We start from the raw sequence: 19014 nt of genomic DNA on the forward strand, positions 1-19014 counted from the left end.
TCCTTCCTCTCATCTAACGCTCATCATAAAAGTGTTTCCCTAAACTTCATACTGTTCCTTTCAACGCATTCAGACCACAGACGTCTGAACACACCCAGCTTAATAGGGGTGAACAGGCATTCGATACGGCCACATTACCTCAAAGACTTCTTCATCCAGAATTCTGGTGCCAAAGACGGTAATGCCTTCTGTGTTGATGACGGCCTGGTCGCTTCTGGCGAGGGGCCTGGTAACCTTCTTCTTACAGTCCACGAAGATGGTGACACTTTTCTTTTCCACGCTGATAGCTACGCGATGCCATCTGTGCAGTGGGGTAGAAAGCGCGGTCAGAAATACAGCCACAATGACTCCAAATGTGACATTTTGGAAGCCCTTTTTTTTGCAGGGATAACTAAATGATCCATCCCACTCTTGACATTTGTGTGCCAAATATTAACTGAAGCCACATTGGCCCAGCTCGGGACGACATTAAAGACCGGAAGCTGGAAACAGCGAGCCAAGCTCAGTCTGGAAGTTACACAACCTGCAAACCTATGGCACTAAAGCTCAATAAACACAATATACCATGTGTGTGTGTTTTTTTAATTTAATTTCAGACAGAGCGAGTTTTTCTCTGCTTCTACCTGCTTTTCCTGTTTGCCAACATTAGCTATTATTCGTCTGAATGTTCACAGGTCCCTTTGAGTGTTCAGCAGAAAAATATGCTTAGATTTGGTGGAGTTCGTCAGAGCGAATCAGAGAAGCATTTGCAAACCAAGTGAACTTATATGAATAAATATTGCTTATCATTGCTTTTGCCTGTGTTTGTTCATAAATGCATAGACAACTGTGAGTATGAAAAGGGTCCAAATGAATGCACTTAAATGCAATCAACATACAGTATACAGTATGTTCTGATATAATAAGACAAACGCATGAAATAGTTTGTTAGCGTCGTTGGGCAGCCATGCAAATTATGAAGATCCTTTGTGAAACAGCACAGTTACTAAAAATATAACCTTAAGTAATACATGTGGATAAAGCGATGAGCATCCAATTGCACCGCTTCGCTCTTGAGCCAATCATAGGAGCTTCACAATGACATTCAAATCCCCAAATCCGGGACACAGGGCAGCACAGAACCCAGAGAAGCAAAGAAATCTAGCACCCACGAGCTCACCAAACATGATCCAGGCCTGTCGGTCACTTACTTGCCGTCAGCGAGGTTGATAGAGCGGAACAGGGGGTACTCCTCCGGGGGAGGCTTGCCATGCTGGTCCTCGTAAAGGAAGACCGGGGCGCGGCCCACCTCCACGCCGAGCTGCTGGATGCCCTGCTGGTTGTACACGGACAGCAGGAAGGACTGGAGGCCGGCCTTTGGCTTGATGGTAAACAGGATGGAGAAATCTTCTGGGAAAACTCCTCCTGAAGGTTAAACAAGTAGCAAGCGTGCAGTTGGATAGCGGACACTTGGTAATAGATTATGTGGGTTACGGCAAATTCTGGTCACGGGTTTTACAAGGACTGCTCCGCTGGAGCTAGTCACACACATCGGAACTTCCCTGTTTCACCGTACCATTTTTAATCAAATTCAATTGCAGAGCTTTTTGTTGGGTCTGGGGTGTTTACTTAATTACTGAGGATGTTGCAAAGAAGGTTTACTCTTCGTGATGATATTAGATGGGAAGATGATAGCACTCTTTTACTCTGAGGCCCGAGATGGAATTCAGACTCCATTCCTCCGTTTGTCCTGTCAGTTACTCATCTTTCTTCTGCTAATGTTATTACAGGGGAAATTGTATTGTAATGACACAATTGAATAATAAATACATGTTGTTAGCTTTCTGACTTTCTCTCCCTACATGCAACCCCAATGTCTAGACAACAGGACCTGGAGCAGTGTTTAATAAGGAAGCTAAAAGAGACCTTGGCATCCGCTGAAAGGACTCAGATGCACATGTAGCCAAAATAATTTTACCAGGGTAGTAAACACCCAAATAAATGCCGTATTTATTTAAATCCTAGTGGCTGGGTTCAACAAGAAATTAACTAACCCTCATCACATAAAAGTGAAATTACTGAGAACATTCTGACACATTGCACCTCCAACTTCACCACACGTTTCATTGTATTCTTTAAATTTCCATTACTGAAAGTGTAAAGTCTCAGTTAGCGCAATAAAATCACAGACATTTGTTATTACTTTATACTATTTTGAACATAATTTTGCGAGATCAAGCGAAGACAATTTTTTCAACAGGACTCAGAAATGCATTTCTAAACACCTTCTACCCAAGTTAGTTTTGACAGAGCAATGATTTAAGGCCTTTCTATACTTTTCCAACTAATAAATAGCCTTCAATGGCTGTTAATGTTAATGTTGCATTATATTGTTTTATTTATGCTTAAAGTTTAGTTTCATCTGCAAAGAAATGACAGGATTGAAAAGGGACAAACTGCAAATTGACTTTTCTCACTAGCTCAAAGGTTTTCTACAGCCATCAGTAGTTACAGTAAAGTCTTTTACTCTACATTTTCCAATTAGTTCATGATAAGGTAGCAAACCAATAGCTGAGTGGACTCCTTCCTAATAAACAAAATATGATCCTATTTCTCACAAACAGCCAGAGAGCATACTGTGAGTCAAGCAATACACACAGAGTCCAGAATCCCTGCTGGATTTGACTACATCTGTCAGCTATCAAACTAAAGGACGGACACTTTATTGTCAAGTTGGGTCCACAAAACATCAAATTCAATCAAATCCAATCCTATCTTTCATTGAGTAGCTGTATTACATTGTGGGTTTGGGTTCTCCTAAACATACAATAACAGAAATCTGGTGTAGCTCCTCAGAGTTGAATCTGTTTACATGACATTTTATACACCGTGTGCTGAGAAACCCTCACCCCCTTTGAGCTCTTGGATCCAACTGAAACATCAATAATCAGCAGTCTTGAGGAGTTTCATTTAGTTATTACAGAAAAATTAATACTTTTTACTATTTTTTGTACAACTGAAATATGTTGACAATTTTTCTTTTTTTCCAGGTGTGGCAGGGGACCTTTTTTTTTTTTTAGGAGATCCATTCTCCACTGTCCACAGCAAGCGGGCAGCAATGACAGGTTACCTGGGAAGAGCTGTTTGGTTGGAGCGCTGATCTGAGCCTGTTTTCCCACTCTGTAAGCGATGTCGGGTTTGGATCCCCTCCGGACTTTGCAGAAGCCTATTGTTTTCTGTACACCTTCAGGAGCACTCTGGAAGTCCAGAGCCTTCAGCACATCTACTTGTTCAACTGCGGACGCAGAACAAAGAATTGATTACATTAACACGTGATACAGCATTGCATAGTAACAGGCAAATTTGGTGGAATGCGTTTGTCCAAACTGCTGGGAGAGTGTGTGACACTGTTTATTTTTGTATGTATGTAAGTGTACATTGTTTGAACGATTTGATTGCATGTGAAGTTGTATGGATTGTAAAATTTGACTTTCTTAACCATCAATCAGAATGTAAATTAGTGCGCAGTAAATGAACATTTAACTCACTGGTTCCATATACGGAAACAATATGAATTAAATTCACTATTAAGCTACTATGACGCATTATGAGTATACGTGTTGTAAAAGCTTCAAGTCACTGTTGGCAGTAAACAACAGGCAATTCCTGAAGAATCCACATTTACAGCCATTACACCCCTCGCTCGTTGGCCAAATGGGTCTGTTCCACAAGTTGTTTATTTATTAGACCCCTTGTCAAGAAGAACAGTAAAAATGTTGGTACCCGCTCAGAGGACATAACCCCCCCCAACTTTCTCCTGCACAGTTACCCCCACAGCCAAAAGCCACAGCATCTATGGAAGAATAATACTGATTTCTTGTGGTCCCTGAGTCCTGAGTCCTTGGAATAAGGAGCGCGCAGAGGGGGGGCAGCTTTACAAGCTTCTTAACACCACTGGATGGTTTTCTATCAATGGGCCTGGGCCTCAGGGGTCAGACTACTGTGCATTGCAGTCATAAACACTGTTGCTCGGTAATTGTCTAACTTTTTTCACTCGCATGCCCTGAGGGGGTGTCCTCAGTGTGACTATGGGGGATTAGAGGCCTATTAGGGTATTTCTTTCAAGGGTAGTCTACAAACAAGAGGGTAGCCGTACAGCACAATTGTTATTCATGATTTAACACACGTCTGACAATACAAATTGATGACAGACGACAAACTCTGACTTTCGGATGCGGATATTTGCATCGTACATAATTACTGGGCGGTGAACTCGTTGAACTGAAATGTATCAAGTACATATAGTATTGGTTTTTGTTGCGGACTCATCGATACACTGAGATTCAAAAAGAATGGCAATAATAAGCTAAATCAAGATGCTGGCACAGCACTACCTTAAATAAACAGTTAGAGTAAAACTATAGTTTATGACTTCATGATCGTGTTGCTGTGCTGTACTTTAGTTAAAGTACTAAAATAAACACAGAAATTTAAGAATGTACATCAATAGCGCCTCATGTATTGGCACCGATGACATTTTTATCTACAAACTCGCCGGTTTTACCAAACTAAAAATGATACATTAAAAGGTAAGAAAGGAACAATGGACAGAATTAAATAACAAACAGTTTTGTTTCCACTCAAATCAAACTTCGTGCAACCCATGTAATAAATACTCCAGCACAGACATCACATCAGCGTTCCTCTTCAGAGTCACGGGGCAGGATGTCTCCTCTTCAAAAGGCCCGGCAATGATAACAATGTCTCAATGGTCAGCTCAAAATTCTCCCTAGGAAGATAATGCCTTTGAGGAATGGCAGATAAGAGGCTTAATGTTAAAATCTTCCTCCCTTGAATAAATGTGAGATTCATGTGTTTGATATTGACTTGAGAGCATCGTGGGAAAATCATTTAAGGGGTTCAGAAGGGAGACTTTATTTAAATTCACATTAGAGGAAACCTCCTCGTCGGCTTTATGAGACTCCATAAAACTGGATAAACCAGAAAGAATGTTTGGTCAACAGACATAGATCAACAAAAGCAGACTGCACTCTGGGGGTATGTAACCCCCACCCCATCAATTGAAGAAACATATGCCCTTTCTCTTGCAAGTTGTAAACTCTAAACTGAGTTACTCTATACTAATATAAGCTAAGGGAATTTTATTATAAAGATACGCTTATTTACATTCCCCGTTTTTGTCAGCCATGTGGCACAAGAAGCCGGGAAGTGCTGATTATGCAGTTCCTGTTCGCTTTCAGTGACCGGGTGGGGGTCCGATGGGCGGAGCTATACAGTAGGTCCACACGTTGAACCCATTATGGTACTGGCACCACTCCCTGTACACCAACCCCCCAACTAAAACATACATGAGACTAAACGGAGAAGGCCTTACCCCTGTAGCTACTTCTCCTGTGGCCACAAAAATAACAGATTGAGTTGTGAATCCAACTTGCTTGATTCGAGCATATGCTCAACGATGGCGTCTCCAGTTTGGGCTCATTTGAAGATGAGCAGATCTGCTCTCTAAGTGATGGAAACAACAAAGGTTATTTGCTGATACGGCTCCAGATAATCTATGGCTCTTGCTTATGAATACAAAGTGTCACAAGCAGGAAAAAGCTGCACTGCAGACAAATGAAGTAAATCTAAAAGAGTCACTTCTTTTGGTTTTTAACAAACTGAGTTCCACAGTAACTTGTGTCAAACTAGCAGAAGGAGACTGACGCTGCACACGGAGAAAGTTTACAGACACTGGGTTCATTTTGTCCTAAGAAGAATACCAGACCGAGTTCTGACTTGGAAACAGACAGAATAAAATACAGGTACCAAACGCCAAGTTTGAAACCTCACACCAAATGCCTCACGAAAAAGAAAATAATCTGTGGCTCTTCTGAATATTGTCCCAAGTACTGAGCTACTGGTTCTTGAAAAAGAAAAAAAAAAGAAAGCTTGGACTAAAGGTCTCTTTGTCAGTTTCAGAATGCCTTTCTGCATTACTGCATACCTCAAGGCCTCATATATTCCAGATGTGCTGAATCGGCCAGCACCCCCCCCCCCCCCCCTCCCCCCACACACACACACACAAGCGCACACACACACCATCCCGCACCCATGAGTCTTCATCCCCTCTCCTTTCCACAACCGTTGCTTCAGAAGTCCTGACACACCGACAATATCCCTAAACCATTATAGACCCCAAATGAATAAGCATAGCTTTTTAAACGCTTTTGAGCTTTGTAGGAGCCAGCATGCAATATAATCAGCACATCCTGAGAAAGGGCACAAACCCTCAAAAGGAATAAACCATATTCTAATGATAAGGATGAAAACCACAAAAGAGAGTGTAGCTTCAGACTAGCCACAGTCTTGTCTGAGGGTTAATCGCCAGTCTCAGATATTTAATGACACATCTCCCTGCCTGCTGTCACGGTCTTTTGATATATTATCTGCCATATTAACAAGCTACTAACATGACAAAGTGTGATTTCCCTGGAGGCAGTGAAGCATGTAGTGACAGGAGAAACCTTATAAAATCACTAAAGCAATTTCACCAGCAGACCCTGAAACATTAAAATACCATTTTGAGTAGTCAAACTTTACAGGACACGTTATCTCTCAACTCATCGCAGACATATAATTTGGTGTTTGAGGTTAGACTTGTGATTAACTTCTCTATCGGTGACGTCTCTTCGGTGGCGCAGCAGCATCTTGGGATGTCTCGTTTTTTGTGTGCAATTGGCTTCTACTAAGAGTTATTAGAACTAGTCGGCGATTGGAAAGTCTGCAAATGTTTGCCAGCACATCGTGAAATTATGGTGGGTTTGAATATCAGGCGTTTCCTTTCATGGATTTCACATTTTTGGGGAAGACGTGTACAGCTAAAATAAAGATTCAAAACAGGGCGGGACTTAATACAGGAAATGATTAGACAGGATTCAATACATCACACATATCACTAACCATTGCAAATGCGCCTCTTTTTGTAAATCAATATAAGTATTCACTTTGTAAATAACCATGTGTGACAATACTACTACAACTGATAAAAGAATGCGTTTTTTTGAAAGGTTATATAAAGACAGAATGTCTTATGTGAAAACTAGAAATATTAAAAAGATACTTTTTAAACAAAGTATCCACTTTGGACAAAAGCATTCTGAGAGTGTGGATGGTTCTTCACAGGCAATGTCAATATAACATAATTAGTAAATGTGTTTTAAAGAAAGAAAATGTTTTTTCTTTTTTCCATCAACGCCCCATCTTGGACCTCGTAGGAGTCCAGATGATGTGGAAAAGGGGGATCCTTCAGGCCAGAGTATGAATTTCACCTATACGTTTAAAGTTGCATTGTGCAACTGTAAACTCAGCATTGCAGCAGCATTAGACAAAAAAAAGTTCCAATGTTATGACTTCTGTGAATTTTATTCAAGGATTGAGCTCTTCCATCACTAATATTTTAAAAAGACGTATTTCACTATATGTGGGTTGCTGGTTACAACACCAAACGGCGTGCGTAAAAGGTGTGCGTAAAACCTTATGGGTGTTGAAGTGGAACCCAGGGACAAGAGGATGGCTTTCTTTCTGTGATCACCTTAGCTTAGCAGCATGTCAGCACGTCAATTGTCCACTTGTAACTTAAGCTACACGTTCCACCGCCACCACGGTACAGGACTCTCCTCTCTCACCACACCTGGACACACTTTGTGGGCACACTTTGCCCACAAAGACCCTCAGACGGAACCAAGCGTGAGCAGCATCTCCGTAGGTTTGTGCCAAGAATAAACCTCACTTCGCAAATTCCCTCGAGTATAAAACACACAAAAAAGTATGATCGTATGACGTGAAAGCACGCGCAGCTTTGAGGGGTTTTGTAAACTGGGGACATCTGGCCGCGCGCCAGTGGACCCTGGAGTTGGCACAGTGACTGTGACGTGGTGTGACAAGCAGCCGCTTACCTGCTCTGACCTGGGCAGCTTGCAGAATTAAACATAACGTGACCACGGCGATTGGCGTTGAATCCCATAGTAACCTTTTCGTTTTCCACCTGGTGGTCCACCTTTGCATCTCCATGACGAACACCCGCGGATGTTAAAGAAAACGGGCGACTTTTGATTAAAATTCGGTCCTGTCCACAATCCACAAAAGTATTCGGATACTACAGCGCCATGTGTGCAAGACTAAGGGGGACTCTCGCAGCCAAAGTGGGCCCTTCCGATCCGCTCCACCTTCAGCCCAGCTCTCAGACTGATGCTAAAGGGCTTTCATAGAAAGAAAAAAAAGCGCAAACCAACTGGGTTTCCTGAGAGTTGCTCCCCGTAAGGAGGCTGGACCAACGCCGCCACACTGAACCTGAACCGACAGAAGGATACTGACACTGGAAAATCCTCCTTTCATCAAATCACCAGTCGGGACAGTTGTCTCTGCACCCGCCCCCTGCACGACAGCATCAAGCGGAGCATCATCCCTCTGCAGCTTAATTACAGGACACAGTGCACTATCCTGGACACATGCAATTATAAGAAGTGCTCCAGAGCAGGTTTCTTTTGGAATCTTTTGCAAAGATTTAAATGAAACCATCACCTTAAAATACAAGCCAATAAAAAAATTGGCATGGAGTAGTGGAATGAAAAGAGGTACTAAACAATATGTAACACACTAAATACAAATTAATTGGCAGGGTGGAGCTGTGAAAGCAACTACATGGAAAAATGGCTAAACTGAAACCCAAAATGGACAAAAAATAAGTGTTTTCCGTCTAGAAGTTCTCCTTGGGGAGTTTTTTTTTCTTACGCCTAACAATAATTAATGAGATGGCAGGAAAATAGAATGGAAGCACAGGTGGTAGCTATAGAGTTCCCCCCTTGATTTGTTTTTCCTTGTACACAGATGAAAGACTCAACGATGGAAGCCATTGGCAGACAAAACCAAACCACATTTTGAAAAACAATAGTCTGTGTTTACTTATTTGATCAAGGCAGGCTTTAGAACCATACATAGGCTTGGCAGAAATTGAGTATGCTGAAGTCAACAGCATTGTGCTGGTGTGGCGAGTGAGTTCTTTACTATATACAAATATGCAGATTAAAGGACATATGTCTGCACTTCAAATGCTCTAGAGTTGGGGTCTGATTTATTAAGGCAATCCATTTTTTTTAACATTTGTTTAATTATGCAATTTGCTGAGCATATTCAATATTCATTTAACCCATTCACATATGGTCCTGGCTTTTTTAAAACAACATTTTTTGTTGGCCTTTCTTTTACACCAACCTTCCCACCTAATTGAGGATGTAAACTTCCCCCGACAAACTTCACATCTTCCGCCGCAAACTAAAGACACACCTCTTCAGACTATACCTTATATCTATATAAAGTTTAGCACTTAAACTGTACTTACAATGGCTAGTACCTATAGCAAGTTATAGATCGGCTTATTTGATGAAATTGCACTTTCTGGTTTCTTGTTCTTTTGAGTTTGTATCCTTATGGTTGAAATACACGTATTGTAAGTCGCTTTGGATAAAAGCGTCAGCTAAATGACATGTAATGTAAACTGGTAACTTTTGGCTCTCTTTGCACCTGACTAGTGATTACAATCAAAATATGGTAACAAGACAAACATACAAATATCAATGGTTTGGAAACAAACTGCTGGTGTCGATCAAGACTAAAAGTCCGAACCAATGCAAGCTGCGAGGCTGCAGAGAGGAACAATGGTTCATTGAGCTAAACGCTAATGTTGGTATGCTATCATAGATCGATTGCTGTTCATTTGGATTTTAAGCACTAACCACAAAGTGCAGCTGAGGATTGAGTATGTTTAGCATTCCAGATGTTTAGTCTTCAATCAAATAAAAATATCCACCTACAACTCTGATCTCCTAGATCCCATGGTACCTCTCAGAATAGGACGCCTGCTGGTGAGGCCAGGGGAAAAAGCCAGGGAATGCAAAAATATTTTAGTTTTGATCAAAATCCAATCCATTGTGGCTAACAAGGCCATTAGTGTGGGTAACAACATGATTAAGACAAAACACGGTATTGATGGTTTGGAAGTGGGCTGTTTTTCACTTTGGGAACAAATTCTTTAGAGGAAATAACTCACTAAACGGAAAGGCCTTTTTGTACAATCATGCTCAAAAAGCAATTTTGAGCAGAAAGGTGTCACTGTTCAAAATGTAAACTACGATAGAAAAAGCTCTTTGGTTAATTTGGTGATGTTGGACTCTCTAAACTGCAGTTTTTATGCATTTATCTATGAACTTATGTGATGATCTCAACAGAAAACCAAATCAAAGCATTCTTGAACACAGCCTGAATGTGCTCATTGGTTTTTCCGGCAGGCGGTTGGCCTTTATTTGTCTGTCATTTAGTTCAAAGTTGTTCGGCAGAAAATGTCAGAACCTCTTTTTCTTCCATGGACTGTTGCCCAAAATGTCTGGTTACATTTGACGAACCGGCCTTCATTGGCATAGAGGAAATCTGAACAACTTATGGTCTTCACCATTCTTTTAATCAGGACTTGGAAAGCCAACAGGCGTCCAGCAGCTCCTTATAGATTCTTGTCCCCTGGGACAGTCTACAATTTTCAGGAAGACTTGACTTTAGAATCGCCCTCTTTCTTGATGGAACCAATGATTACTAGTGATGCATTTACTGCCAACGTGTTCAGAGATGACATTGTATAATTATTCTATAATAAGTCTCTGCTCTCTGCATGGTTCAGCCCAGAGCAGCTATAAAAACAAAAATGTCTTGAAAATGATCCCCAGCGGCTGTGTTTTTCTGTCGGAGGCAAGCTTTTAATTTGAGTGATTTTATGTTTCAGAATAAACTTCAACCTGTGCATGAAGTTGAGTGATTCCCTTCATCGATATGCCTAAACAGCGGCAGAACAAACAAAGTTAAACCACGTACTCTGATCTCTGATGTCCTACACCAGATCACAATTAGATATAACCTCAAGAGCTCCTCGTTGTGAATTAGAAAGCTAGAAGGCAGAGGAAGGCTTGGGGGTGGAAAGGGATGCATTCTAGACGCTGCAGACCGCATAACCACTAAGTGGAAATAATGTTTGTCTGGGCGTGCTTGTTATAGGTGCATGTGGTACCCAGATACTTCACCTAGTAAGGGTTTGTTAGGACATGGGTAGGTGTGCTTTCACTTTCAAATTTAGCTGGGTCACCTGGTTTATCTTATCAAAGTCATCTTTTGCTGTTTTACACACCGACTGAGGAGAAAAGAAACAGCTGACACAACAACAACACCAAAAACACCAGCGGGGGCAGCATTGTTGGTACCTGTGTAGATTCAACCTTATAAGAGAATAAGCAAATTCCTTGACCTATCGGCCCAATATGACCATGGCATCTGGCAATATTCCACCTTACAGTTCAAGTATCTCTTCAACACAGTAGCGAACTGCCTTTGATTTCTTTCTGTTACTATAAACACAGACACAGACAGTATAATTAAAATACAAGAATCCTCTGAAATAACTACAGACTCCACACAGTGTGGGTCTTCAGAACACTTCAAGAATACAAAGACTTAAGGTGCATGTTAATATCCATAGCAACATATTATTTAACAGGCGCCTGTAACAATACAGAATGACTAAATACATACATTGTCAAAATGCAGGACGTCAGGAATACCGGGATGTTCTAATGCATTCGGCCGCTCAACACCTCGCACAAAAGGTCAGGAAATCACTAAATAAGTGAGATTCACTATCTGGGGACAATGATCATGTGTTTCATCAGTTGAGGCCAAAATGGTGGAATTATCGCAGGAGCCATGCCACTACCAAAACAAAAAACTAATCACAAATATATCCACAGAGATTCCACACTACACTTTGGGAACTAACATTTTAAATATATAAGCAATTAAACTTAAACAGAATAATCTATTTGACAATATGAAGTCTGCGTGATAAAGGGATCATTTTCTGATACAGCAGTCGGTCTGCAAGTAAATATCAGGCATAACACATTAATCAACCTCTGATTGTACTCTGGGAGTGCCACAGATCAAGAGAGGCCATCCTATTCTCATGTTCCTTGTCAAGTCCCAGTGATGCATGCTTTTCTTTTTAGCAGAGCACTGAGTGTTATGGAGAGTTAAGTGGAGAGGTCTGTGATTATCTAAACATGCCCCGAGCATCTCAAATTTCATGAGCCAAAGTCTCGTTGAGCCCCGTCTCCATCCGTCAGCAGTAAAAAACTGATTGCAGATTGTAAGCTTCCACAGTGAGTGTTAGCCAGTGTGGAAGCTTACAAACACAGCTAGGCCCAGACAAAAGCCGCTCCGTTGCTTTGTCACATCCTGTTATCATGCGTTTGGGAAAAAAAATGAACAACATCAAACAACCCGGTTTAGTTACTGACACCGGGTCTAAATCTAAAGCAACAAATGAATGAGATAAAGTCCAAAAGATACAGGAAGTATGTTGCAAAGATGGGGTGGAAAAGCAAAACACACAAAGCTGAGAACTTGGCGAAGGTGAAGGCACACTGCTCCTTCTCTGATGATGCTTGAACTCATGAACCTTCTGGGATTTAGAGCTTTTTTTGCGGTAAAGCATATTTCCTAATGTCATCTTCAACCATCTGAATAAAAGCTTCCATTCAGAGAACTTAGTTTCACTGGGATCACAGCAATTCTTTCAAACAGACTATTCTCACAGTCTAATACCTACAGATGAAGATTTATCTGTGAAGGGCGACCGCTTCTTGAAATTAGGCAAAATGTCTGCTGCAGCAGGTATATTGCTTCCGACATCTCATTGAGTGGGAATGCAGACGGGGTTTCAAGACATAAAAAGAGCCAGTCGGGAGAGTCCTCTCCCCATGCCCCCTCCTTTAAAGATAAGATCCTCCGTATAAGGATAACAGTTTTACACAAACACTTATAGGCTTATTTAGTAAACCCACGTGTGTGCTGTGTTAACTAATTAGCTTGTGTTTAGCAATAGTCTTATGATCTAGGAACGATGTGAGTTCTAGGTTGTTTTCACAGCCTGAAACCTGCCTCTAAGCCACAGCTTTTATTATGTGACTCAATACGAGGAACATATGATGTAAGTGAATTAAAGAGTACAAACACAGCTTCAGCTAATAAATCAACATCTGAATCGTCAGAAGAACTGGCACAATGTGGACTGCGAAGCCGTTGATATGGTACTGCAAGTATCACAGACACATGGATTACGCAAGAGAAAAGGAACTGTGATTACAAGTAGAAGACAAGCAATTGAGAGAGTACAAATAAGGAGCTCTGTGTTGTACAAATTGAATTATTGTTTTTACTGGTCCTGCTGGCACTGACTACATGACCTGGCAACGTCGCTTTGCCGGTGGATCGGTGCACCTCTTTGGTCGAGACTCAAGTAAGTCAACAATAATTGCGGGGATTGTTAGGAAATTAGATACAGAAATGAATATTTCCTTCAAGTCTTCATGTAGCACCAACATTAAGTCAACATTTCAATGTGTCCATCACTGAAAGAATTATTTTGCTTACGTTCAGAAATAATGCGCTTTTTTCCGCAAGCTAAAAGGCTAAACAAAGATGGAAAACATTAAACCTTTGAAACCACATCCTTTTATCGTTGTCATTTTAATCAGCTCAACTTACTGAGATTATATTTTAGTTCCATGCACCACTGTGTACAGTCGTACAGCCTCAGGATACTGCTGGAATGGCTGCGGACTCTTCGCCTTGTTCATTTACCTAATGAACTGCATAATCATCAATAGAATCACTTGCAAGTGATGCCGTGTTTGCCAGGTAACTCACATTTCGAATATGCAGTATGCTGAATTAAAATTGATAAGTGTTTATTTAATCATTGCTGATTTCAGTGTTGTGTGACATACATGTATATGGATAATAAAGGCGAGAGACAGGAGAATGAAGTAAAAAAAACGTCACCATACTCCCATACCTCAAAGCAAAAAGTGCCAAAAACCAAATATTGGCTTATTACCTTGATCATGCTCGTGTGCTCCAATGGAAGACCGTTGACACAACGGCGGCTGTAGAGAATATGTGCAAAAACAGCTTAAGTACGTTCTAAGTATCACCTTTAACACTGAAAATATGAATTCTCCATTTTGTTGTGATAAGGTCCTGACTATATATTCCATTGATGGCAAAAATGCTTTGCTTAAGTGAAGTACCATGTAATATTGGTCAGAGCAGACAGTCCATTGAACTGCGTCATCTCTGCGGCATCGTTTTTATATATTCCCTCCATCTTGACAGTTCTTTGACGAACCGCCACAGTGGAAAAGGTAAATGCGTTAGAAGCAACCACTCACTATTTTCCATGTTCATCATTTCCCACAGTGTATAGATTGGGTGTTTTCCAACATCGGGTTTAGCTTCCTAGTAACCTGCGGCTGGGAGGAGCGTCGTTTCCACAAGACTCTGCAAAGAGCCAATCAAAAGCAATGATTCCTAAACACTGGACCGGTGTGAAAGAATTGGAGTCAAAGACGAGTTTTTCATATATTATATGTTCAAAGTATTAATTTGTCCTGGCTCCACAAAATGAACAGTTGCCAAACTTTTCTTACATCTGATGAAAACATCTTCAATGTTATTACTAATCACTTTCAAAAATATTCTCATGTTTTTTCACATACCAGCTCGTTTTAAAGCATGCTGAATTAGTCAGTACTGTCTTCTGTTTGCAATGTACCAGGAAATGTACAGCCTGCTGTCCGTGGAATACTAAGATACTGAAGAAAACTTAACATGTGGGTATTCGAAGGACGATTCAGCAGTCACAAAAAGCATATTTCTGTTTTCTGTGAAGTCCATGAATCCACAGTGAAATCCACAGAAACTTGAAGTAAATGCTGAATCTAAAAAATTCTGCTTGTTAAATATGTGTGTTTAGATTTAACTGGTTTATAACAGGTCCATTGCTGACAAAATGTCAGCAATCGGGAAGCAAGCTTTTAATCTTTTAATCTTCATGCGCCCTGGAGCACATTTAATGCAGACTACAGCTGCTTCTCCCCCTCCTGACCGCATCGGGTCAACCACAATATCAAACTTCCCATTGCTTTAAGAACAGGCCATTCACCTGTCCTGTCTTTTTTACCAGCCTTCCCCTCACGCAGTTTGTGTTTCATCTCCGTGCAAGCCCTCAAACCATTTGAAAAACAAATGCTCCACACGCCAAGTCCTGAGAGAAAGGTCTGGCTCTTTACTGCCTTAATAGTCCACTATATCCGTCTGTTAAGTGCCGGGCTGATAGAGTACAGTTCATTTAGCAAAGCTTTATTCTTGCTGAGAAAAGTTGCTGAGAGCGAACAAAAATAATGAAATGAAAGTGTGAAAAGACCCTAGCTCTGTTAGCGCTAAGGAGTAGTCCTATTCGTGACTGTATTTGCATCCACCTCAGCTGGTGATCTGCTCCTAATAAGAGGGGCTGGCATCCCCCAAGTCTTTTTTTCCAGGTCCAACATCTGGCTGTCAAAGAATGCCAGTTCTTTGGTGTAAGGAAAGGAAGCTGCTGGGTGGACCTGAAATAACATTAAAGACCATTTTGAAAGTGTTTCAGTGACGTTGATCTATTACCTTTTCCAGTGGAGGTCCTGCTTTGTGGGCAAAACTCAGTGACAGAGTTGGCGAAGCAGCTGAATTTGCATTTGCATTTAACTGTTTGGTCTCAGGCGCCAAAAGAAAGTGACCGTCGAGTGGTACTGTGGCAAAACCTCATGGTGCAGATCAGTGGACCGCCAACAGCAGAGATATTGAAGTGCTAAGTGTGTGAAGGGTGAAAGGTGCAGCGGGTGGGGGTGCATTGCTGAGCTTATAGGCCTACTCGTGCATGCTCTTTGCCCATGTGCACATGAGTAAGGCGATAGGGAGAGCAGCATGTCTGGAATCATTTAAACAGAGTGAGAACACATTCTCGCATGTGGAAATATTCCTCCCAATAGGAGTGTCATTGTTTCCAAAGACGGCTTTGCTTTCACCATGGATCAGGTAGCATCTTTTCCTAAATATTGCTATTTTTCCTGTCAGCTTTACAGATCTTCAAAGAAGAAATGAATCCATACCATGTTAAAAAGGAAGTTATGACTGATCTCAACTTAGAATTGTTGGACACTGAGAATGAGGAATTCTAATAATGTTATAGGTAGATATTTTGAAAACACTGTTTATAAAGATCATGCAGAACGAGGGCCTTAACAGCACCACTAAATCAACAAAGCAGGTCCGGGGTGAACTAAGGGTCCAAAGAATCCCCCCAAATAGCCATCTGATACATCTGTAACACTAAAAAAAAAGGTGGAAAGACTGTGATATCCCATTCCAGGGATGACATACCCTTTCATTATTATTCATCCCCAAAACCTTTTGGGATGTTTAGGACCTTTGGATGTGAGAAGAGCAAGGTAACTTTAGAATAGTGCAACCCGTTGGTCGTCATAAATTACGGGTCATTTCTGTTAAACTCTACTGCTGAAGGTATAAAGAATCTAAAGACTCAGACATTCTGCACACATAATGCGCTTTCAAAGCATCATCATAAGGAGAGAATTTGACCTAAATCCCAAAAGCCCTATATACCTTAAAACACCACCTTTTGGGATTATTCGAAATGTCTATCTGCAGTACACCTTTGAGCCACACAAGAGAGCCTGAATGTTTGTGTTATTCTGTTGGATGGGTATACATGAAGGGTTGGTATAAATTATGGGGTTTTTAAAATTAAGGATGAGAGGAAATGACAACAATGAGGTAGCCTTTTAACATGCATGTTGACATGTTAACAAGCAATACAAGGAGATGAGGAAATGGCAGTAAAAATGGTCAGGACCATTCATTTACACACACACTTTGCTCTTGTATATTATATATATTATATGTATACATAAGGTTTACATGGGAGTCGAGTCAAAATGGTTTGTCTTTTTTTTTTTTTAAAGTAGGACCCAAGTACAAAAGTTCTGAATTGAATTGAAAACTGTCTATATAATTTCTTCTGAAACTCAACGCTACATAGAAGCCTAAACAACTTGATGCAGCACTTCAGGGCCCTGGGTGTGAGAGCTGTAGTAAACGGTGACTCATGCCAGTCCCAAATGTACGGTTCCTCTTGTGGTGGCACGGGCGGGCGGCCACATAGTTGCCTGTGGTGAAGGCCCCTGCACATGCAGCACTGGAATAGAAGTTTATTACTGGCCACCGAGTCAAGCCCTGCTCACCAAATTGATACCCTGAAACAAATATAACATAGAAAATCACATATACGCATAAACTGTGAAGCAAACACACACTCATTCACAAGTAGACTCATGGATGGACATGCGCACACACACACACACACACACACACACACACACACACACACACACGCACATTCACACAACATTAAAGGCTGTACTTTGAAAAGTTCCTGTTTAGGTGTAAGTGGGTGAGAAATGGTGCCACAGTGTTTACTAAAGAGACGTTGCAGTAGTTTAGTGAGGGGAGAAGACTAAAATAGGATGTGAGATTGAAGGTTTTCTTATAGCCTGAGGTGAGTTAGACAAAGAAATACAAAAAACAAACACAAGGGATGGATAAAGTACGTAATATCTCCATTTATATAATTCATTGTGTAGAAACTATCTGAACTTGATCTTGATCTTTCTGCGAGATAAATAATTTAAGGCTTTCATTGATGTACTCATGTGTCTGGAAATAAACTTAAATTAATTGAAAGCTCTTAACGAATGGGTCAAGTGGCCTCGTCGGGCGGTATCATCAGTGTAATTGAAGAGACGATAGCACATGAATGCCTAAGTCACCCAATACTGGGTGGTTTTGTCAGACAAGCTCCAGATATGTGCTACACACACACACACACACACACACACACACACACCTAATAACGGTCTGGCTCATGTTTGGCTCAGACGTTTGGCTGAAGCCTGATCACACTCCATAAAGAAGTAGAAACAACTGAGTCACAGCCCACTTTTATTGCACTATTTAGCACTTCACACAGCGCGGAAGTTCTGAAAATGAGAAATCGGATTTGGGATAGTCTGTGAAAATGAGCGCAACACACCCCTGAAAACAATCTCGACTGTAGATGTTGGGCGACGATTTGCCTCATAAAAATGAGTTATTTAATGTTTTGGCTCGACCCATTGTAGTGTTGATGAAGCTACAGCACGGCCAGCATGGTCCTTCTATGCAATAAAGTCGCATTGGGAGAAGTATTTAAATCTATCACTTGAGTAAGTCACACATTTAAAGAAACTACTAGCAACATGGTATCAAGACTATTAACAGTAACAATACATTATAGACTACTGTATGTACCCTGATGACTTGGTCCCTGGAGCTTTCCTCTGGCACCACCAAGAGGTTGATGTGCCTCATAGTGACGAATTATCCGAACGTTATGACGCTCCCATCAACCTCATGTGATTGAACTTAGATGGTGCAACTTAATTAAAGAGACTATGGCTCAGCAGCTGATAGTAAAGGCATTAGTGGTGGAAGTAATATCACACTATGCTCTCATGCACTCATCATCATTCAATAACTTATCCACATTTTTTTCTACTGGTGAAAGTAGTCTTTGTTTTAGTGTTTTAATATTATGCAGGATGTTTCTTAATTAGTATATGTCTGCGTAATGTGTATGTTGCATTTTATAACTGTTTAAGGTCGTTGAAATTGTTAGTCCTTTGTATACCATTGGGAAGTTTAATCTACAGCGGTACATATTTGAACAACACTTGTTTATGTGTTTCTAACTCAAACAACAGTCCAGTTTTAAGCTTTGTGATGGTACATTTACAGCTGGGCTTTTTATTACATTTTTAGCAAGAGGAGCACATAAATGAACACACAACCTTCACAACATACTGTACATGGTTTTCACCGAACTAAAAGGAATAAAAAACGATAATCTGAAAATAACTTGCCTTTACTATATGCTTTGGCAGCAAGTTCAGATTGCCTGCCAACAAAGAAAACTGATATTGAAACTGACATTGTAAGAGAGAA

At 40.9% G+C, this 19014-nt stretch overlaps 1 protein-coding gene across 1 annotated transcript in view; it reads right to left on the minus strand.

Moving 5' to 3' along the window:
* col11a1b (collagen, type XI, alpha 1b) overlaps positions 1 to 8370 on the minus strand; it is a 63006-nt gene extending 54636 nt beyond the window's left edge. Inside the window, exons 1-4 of the mRNA XM_040171845.2 lie at positions 7938 to 8370; positions 3110 to 3274; positions 1191 to 1404; positions 139 to 301 (exon numbers count right to left, since the gene is read on the minus strand). Of these exons, the coding sequence (XP_040027779.1) occupies positions 139 to 301; positions 1191 to 1404; positions 3110 to 3274; positions 7938 to 8052 (657 nt within the window). The 5' untranslated portion in view covers positions 8053 to 8370. The remainder of the gene's footprint in view (positions 1 to 138; positions 302 to 1190; positions 1405 to 3109; positions 3275 to 7937) is intronic.
* Between the last annotated feature and the right edge of the window lie 10644 nt (positions 8371 to 19014).

Source organism: Gasterosteus aculeatus, chromosome 3 (assembly GCF_964276395.1).
Source record: "Gasterosteus aculeatus chromosome 3, fGasAcu3.hap1.1, whole genome shotgun sequence".
Lineage (NCBI taxonomy): Eukaryota > Metazoa > Chordata > Actinopteri > Perciformes > Gasterosteidae > Gasterosteus > Gasterosteus aculeatus.